Source organism: Pinus tabuliformis, chromosome 3_1 (assembly GCF_031772625.1).
Source record: "Pinus tabuliformis cultivar Carrire ecotype Pingquan chromosome 3_1, CPIR1, whole genome shotgun sequence".
Lineage (NCBI taxonomy): Eukaryota > Viridiplantae > Streptophyta > Pinopsida > Pinales > Pinaceae > Pinus > Pinus tabuliformis.
This window is the reverse complement of record NC_142301.1, coordinates 148,496,887-148,504,394: the sequence shown is the minus strand read 5'-3', so window position 1 is coordinate 148,504,394 and position 7,508 is coordinate 148,496,887. Positions and strand designations below refer to the sequence as shown.

The 7,508-nt window shown below is 34.1% G+C and overlaps 1 protein-coding gene across 1 annotated transcript; it reads right to left on the bottom strand.

Moving 5' to 3' along the window:
- Positions 1 to 5,004: 5,004 nt before the first annotated feature.
- Positions 5,005 to 5,838, bottom strand: LOC149186231 (uncharacterized). Its single transcript, XM_089409264.1, has one exon. The coding sequence runs from the start codon at positions 5,836 to 5,838 to the stop codon at positions 5,005 to 5,007; it is 834 nt and encodes a 277-aa protein (XP_089265390.1).
- Between the last annotated feature and the right edge of the window lie 1,670 nt (positions 5,839 to 7,508).

The window sequence follows — 7,508 nt, the reverse complement described above, 5'->3', positions numbered from 1 at the left end:
AAATGAAAATGAAAATAAAATTTGCTTTTTAGAAGAGTTTCAAACAAGATCTTGTAAAGTTATAAATATATTTAAATGTTATTAAAAAATAAAATTAAATATTTACTAAAAAAAACTTTTTAAGGGGAAAAAGAAGAGATGAAAATGAGAAGAAGAAATGTAAATTAAATATTTACTAAAAGATTTTTCAGGGAGAAAAGGAAGAAATGAAAATAAGAAGAAGAAATGTAAATTAAGAATTTTTAGGTAATAAAGAAAAAAAATGAAAATGAAAATAAAAAGAAGAAATGAAATTAAGTATTTGCTTTTCATAAGAGTTTTAAACAAAATATTGAAAAGTTATAAATACATTTAAATTTTATTAAAAAATTAAATTAAATATCTAGTAAAAGAGAGTAAAAAATGAAAATTAAGTATGTACCTTTTCAAAAAATGCTACAGTCAATTTATGCTTATATTTTATTAAAAAATAAAATTAAATATCTACTATAAAAAAGTAAAAAATGAAAATTAAGTATTTACCTTTTCAAAAAAAGATACAGTCAATTTATGTTTAAAAATCTTGTAAAGCTATGAACACATACATTTATTTTATAGCAAAAAAAAAATTAAAATATATGAAAACAAAATATCTGCTTCTATACAAGAGCTTTAAACAATTGATGTTTGAATATATTTTGAAGCTAGGAACACATTTAATTTAAATACCTTGAAGATATTGTGAAATTAATTGATTTTTGAAGATATTCTGAAGCTAGGAACACAGTTAAATTTTATAGCAATGACCTTTAAAGCTTTGATGATAGTGTGAAGCTAGAAACACATTCAAATCAATTGATGTTTGAAGATATTGTGAAGCTAGAAACACATTCAAATCAATTGATGTTTGAAGATATTGTGAAGCTAGAAATACATTTAAATTTTTTTGTAGCAAAGACTCGTTAAGCCTATAAGATATTGGGAAGTTGGGAACACATTTACATTTTATAACAAAAACCCTTCAAGTCTTGAACTTCTCCTGGCCAAAAAGTTAGCTCAAACGTTTTAAGAGACCAAATTATATATAGGAATGTTTAATTATGTCAATATATTTATTTATTTCTATCATAACTGTGTTTATTTTGGAGTAGAGATTTTAGAATTTTTTTCGTAAATTTAAATAGTATTGTTTTAGAATTTCTTCATACAATAGAAAAATATCATTGTTTATATAATGTCTCATTTCAATCTATTTCTAGCAAATAAATATATGTTGACCATTGACCACAATTTAGATACTTCTAAATAAAAGAAACTAACCCTAAGACACTACCAACACCTACCATAGATTAAACTATAGCAAGTAAAAAATAATTTCCATATGGAAAACCATAACTTCAAGAGTTTGATGAAGTGGCTATGACGGGTCTTGAGAATTTTATCCCACTGGACTAACAGGATTTAGTTCACAATGAAGATGGATGATGGATTTTAAGGTGAGCAAGCCAAGTATCCAAGTTAGCAAGACACGGGTGTTGATAATGTTGCACATTGTTGATTTCATTCAAAGAAGAGATTATGTCATTGAAATCTTCATGTTTTCCTTCACGGCCCGACCCAAAACTCTTTTCTTCTATGAATGAAAGGTGACAAAGTTCGGGTACAAGCTCCACCTTCCCCTAGTGTGTCTAGGGTCAAGAACCCAATTGGCTACATACACTTGACTTTTTAAATACGAATAAGCTAGACAGTCATTAGTGGTCAAAACTTCAAGTTGATGGATTTCCTCACAAATTTCAAGGGGAGTGGAGAAGTAGAACATAGATACAACACCCTGGGCCTTGCCTTGGGCTCATAACTTGCCATGAGAAACCTTACACCCAAACCCTCGGTGGCATCACATTCGTTTTGGTGGCATATTGCACCAAATAAGTAAAAACCAAGCTAAATCTCTTACCCACATTACCAAGAGACCCAAGGGATCGATACTGAGAAAACAAGATAAAGGCAAAACCTAGGAAGCTCCAGATTTCTAGAGCAATTTGTGGGGACTTCTAAAGGAAGAAAAATAAAAAGGGAGGGTGCACAAAAGACTCCTGGTAGGATCCAATGACCACCCGGAGACATCAATATTCAGTGTATTGTACACCCTAATTTAGCTCATAAGATAACAAGCCACCATCCAACAACTAAAACATAACCGAAAAATAAATTGGCTAAAATAGAGGAATTAGATTTCTTGTATGCCAAGTTGGGCATTCAAGGATCGTGAGTGAACTATTAGGGTGAAGGAATAATGTTGGGAACAAGAATTGGAGCTAGAGAGGGATCACGTTGAAGAGCGTGGTTTGTAAGAAGAAGTAGATGGAGACACTATGTATTCTAGTGCCCTACTAGATGAGTAGGTGGAAACTCATTGTATGTTGGATCCCTAGTTCGCAGAGGGAAAGTTCTATGTTTGTATGGTATCTAAGGGATTAGGAGATTGACATTAGTTTGTTATATATTCTTAGTTAAACATGTGGAGACAGTGGAAGGTGTAAACTTGAACTAAGTGGGAGGAGATGATAAAATTGATTGGCATCAATTTAAATTCTCTTGAAGACTCACTCCTAGGACTCTAAATTCCACTAAGGAGTAGTCAATTTCAAGAAGGATTGTAGTGCACTTGGCCTATGGTTGGATGGAGAGTTGAAGTCCCTCCCCTAGGCTCCATTCATTAAGCTATAAAAATAAGTGTATCTACTTATATTTATATTTCACTGTGAATGTTTTAAATTGGATATGTTTTCCAAATTGAATTGCTGATTTTGAGATATATTGGTTAATATAAACATGTCATATTTCTTCTATTTGATTGTGGGATAAGAAACACTTCCACTAGCTTGTATGTATGAAGTATGTTTGATTCCTTTAAAATAATTAGAAGAATGCTTTACATTTTGACACATAGTGTTTTCTTCTTAGTTGTGTGTTTGGCTAGAAAAGCTAGATGCTAAAAATAAGTGAATTAAAAATAAACAACAATATATGAAAAAGAAGTACATTAATTATTTAATTGTCTACATTTTAGGTTCTTTTACTATTTTGATTTTAATTTCTATTATATATTTTAATTATTATTAAAAATAAAATCTAATAATTTATTATATTTGAACATTTGTTGTGAATCAAATGTATGAAAATTATCATTCAATTATCCATATAATAGAGAAAAAATTGTCTACGAGAGATATAAATTTTCTCACTTAATGTGCACAAAAATTTGGATTGGAAAATTGATGGTTATGTGTCTAAAGTCACATCATGACATCAAAACCTTCTAATGATGCTAATTTTTTTCATTAAATTATTGGCTTAACTTGGTATGAAGTTGTACAATTTGCTCCACTTCTAAATTTATCTTGTTGTGAAAATTCTTAATGGATTAACTCTAAAGAAGCCTTCTGGGAGAATGATATCAATTTTTTCAGTTAATGTGTACAAGAATTTGGATGGGATGATTATTTCTTTTGTTTCTAAAGCCACATCATGACATGAAAAACTTCTTATGATGCTAAGCTTGGTATGAAGTTTTACAGTATGCTTCAATAGAAATTGGGACATCTTCAAGTGGTGACATACCTTCTTCTTCTTCTTGCTCTCCTTGGAAAGCTTCCTTCTAATGAAGATTTTTGGAATTTTTGTAACTTTTCTCTATATTTTGCAGTCTATTTAAGACTTTAAACTAATTATTGAGAGAACTTTTAGGACTAGGTTACAAATTCACTAAAGAGAAATTTTTGGAATTTTTGTAACTTTTCTCTATATTTTGCAATCTATTTAAGACTTTAAACTAATTGTTGAGAGAACTTTTTGGACTAGGTTACAAATTCACTAAAGAGAAATCTCTTGAAAGACGAGGAAGCCAAGCAATACCTTAGGACCAATCTAACTCATAGGGTCTTCAGGGGGGATTTGTTGCCTTGAAAGACTTCTTCTTCTCTTTGCAGTCTATTAGTTTTGTCCCTCGAGAAAATATTTTGAACAATTTCTGGAAAAATAACAAAATTTATGATACAAACTGTATTGGAAAAGAAGTAGATCATAAGTCCAATTATCTAAAGATAATTATATTTTTTCTTAAAAACCTTCTTCCAAATAAATTTCAACACAAATGCAAGAAAAAGAAAACATCCCAAGGGTTCTCCTTTGTTTATATACTTTGCAAGTACATTTCAAATATTTTTGATTGTTTAATCATCCCAACCGTCGAGAAGGAAGTACCGATATTTTTGATTGTTTAATCATCCCAACCGTGGAGAAGGAAGTACCGAAATAGGAACAAAATAAACAATGTAATTTTCAAAGTTGAAATCTAGGCTCCATCTACGTAGATATATGCCTTGAGCTCCCATAAAACAAGGCCCATGTGCGATTATAAGTCTATGAGGGAGGCAAGAGGACAAGCCCGTCAAGAGCGAGATGCCATCAAGAACGGCATAAGATCAACTAGGATTTTGGAGATTCAGAGCTCATAGCTAGAAACTTAATCCTATAAAAAACTCTATTTTTCCTTTTAGTGTCATTACGGACCACCATCACCATTACTAATTTTTATTTTGAAAACATCACCCATTTATAATAAGCATTTACATCTAGACCACACTACGTATTCTACTGATACAACCTCTTAAAATGTATCTGATTACGCTGTTGTCACACGCGTTCTCATTTGCAAGTGCATAAAACAATTAAATGGGGCTATTATGCTCAAGTTCCATGTAAGCCAGGAATTTAATCCTACCATAAGAAGATTGTTAGGTAGAGAAGAGCAGGGAAGATTTAAATGATTTCTCTCTAAATGATATTAAAGCATATGTAGGAAAAACCTTCCATTGCCGGCAATATAATTATTTTATTTACACAATTGGAATTGTTTGTTCTCCCGGTTGCTGTTATTGTTTCAATTGCCGCCTTAAAGAAGTCAAAACTCAACGCCTGTACTCAGCGTATAACAGAAAATTTTGCAGTTGCGCTAACGCTCTACTTCCATGCGTTAACCAAGAGACAGAAATCCGAATGGATGCTAGACTGGTTCTTGTCCTTGGAACTAAGGCAGTCGAGTGGCTGCACCATGGACTTGAAAATGAACAAGGCATGATGGCCCAGTTCAGGATTAAACAGCCAATCATGCACATCCCACAAAATTTGAACAGGAATCCCGTCTACATAGATGGTACTATTGCCCCTAAATTTCCAGAGCAAATGTTTCACTTCCACCGCGATCTCCCTATCAACGCTGATAACCAGTGCCGGATCACCGGCTCGTTTGGTATGGCACTCAATCGATACTTCGTGTGCCTGCTTCCCATACCCAAACCGAGTCACTGTAGCAAAACATTCGTTGCCGAGAATGTGTTTCTCTCTCGACACCAGAAGCGCCTCGAGAGACGCCCTGGATTTTGTCTTTCTGTATGCCTCCGCTTCCATGTCACCCAATAACAAAACCATTTGGTCGTTGCAGACAACTGCAACGCAATACATTCTTTCAGGTTCAGGGCCCGCCACGAACTTTGCAGATCCCAAGTTCCAGAATACTTCCACTTTGCTGCCATCGATAATATCCGAGCTCTTACATGATCCCTGCTTTCTCCAGAATTTCCACGGCTTTATTTCCACATTACACACGAATCTGCTGGGCAACGATTCTCCAACAGCAACGCACAGGCCTTGGCCTGTTAAATTTTTGTACCAAGTAACCGTTATTGAAGTACGAACACCCTCCCCTAATTCAGTCAGATAAGTGGAAACCACCAGATTCTCCTTGGTTTTGACCCTACTCTCGCCTGCGAAGCAAGAGGGCACCCCACCTCGCATTTCTCTTTCGAGGACTGAAATTCCTGGTAATTGCTGCTTTTGGGATTCTTCAGTAATGACAATACAGGAAATGGGTCCGAGAATCGCACCTGGGCTAATTGTGCTAACCACAGCCCGACCAGCAACCCAAAATATTATTGAACTATATTGGGTTCTTCACAATATAGTTAGGGCCTCGTCCTTCACATGGCCTTAACAACTAAGAGCAAAATAGGGATTTCTTGAGGTTTTCCCTATTGATTAGATCGCCTCCACGAAAGGAAATCTTAAGGGTTCCTACTTCTAACCACATTCTACACAACAAAAATGGATGTTCTGGCACCAAGTTGCAAGCAGGGAAATGCATAGGGATATATCTGCCCAGAATATCTTGGATGAGATGACTTATAAGGATATGGATCCCATATTGCTCGTTGGGTTCTGAGAGAGTCGCGATTACTGTTTCAGTCTGCGCTATCTTCCTCGCTGCTTCCTCGAGACTAAAGTCCACACTACAATATATTATATTCTTATTTGGCTTCGAAGAATACGGTTGGTGGCCAGCTGAATGATGATATTGATATTCCGAAGTTTCGACTTCCAAGGTACGACAAATTCATCAATGTATTGAGAGTCGAATAGGTTTTCAACATGTGGAAACGTTCAATAGAGTGTTAAGTCAAGCGTGGAGTGTGGATCGCGTCAATGATCGTGATGCTGGATATTGTTTGACAGAAAATACTGTAACTAGATTAGTTTGAACGAAGACGCTAACGTGCCCCAAACGTTTTGGGGTGGAGTGTCTTGGAGTCTCTTGACTTAACACATTCAAATACACTGGCATGCATTTCTATGGAGCTAGATGCTTCGTTTAAGCCCCTTTGGAGACTTGGATGCTAGGATTGTTCAATGGTGAACGCACTTACAAAGTAGAAAGAAAATTATTTTAAGGTTTTCTAAGTTAAGCTAGTGATAGTTTACATTTTCATAGTGATAGTGATGTAAAAAGCTATAGTGGTGTCAGTTGGGACATATATGCCAACTTATATCATAATGATGAAAATAAAATAAATATTAGTGGTTTCAAAATCCATAATAATATACCCCATAAAAATATTTGTAGTGTCAACTAGGACATATATCACAGCTTATATCATAATAATGGAAATAAAATAAATATTAGTAGTTTGAAAATCCATAATAATATACCCCATAAAAATATTTGTATTAGGTTATTTATATAAATATTATATTATTCTAGGATACATATAATAATTAAATTATATATATTTTATGATGATGATGATGGTGGTTAACGTCCGTCGAGACCAAATAATGGTCTATCGGACCTAAAGAAACAAATTATCTATTTTGATTTAAGATTTTATTCCTATGCTCAAAAAGCTTGGAGAGAAGCCTCCCGAGCTCACTATAATTTTGACATTGTAAAAGGCTAGGAAGGTCAGTATTGTAACAAAGATTGTGAAACTGAGATCTAATGTGGTTATACGCGGGGCACTCTAAGAGGAAGTGGTTTTCATCCTCGATGTTCCTATTCTTACATATATGGCAGATCCTTTCCGTCCATGGCGTTTTAGGAACTGCCCAACGACCTGTTTCACTATGGAGCTCATGAGAATTCGTTCTAATCTTTGCTATATTAATTTTCTTCTTTGAGCTAGTTAAAATAG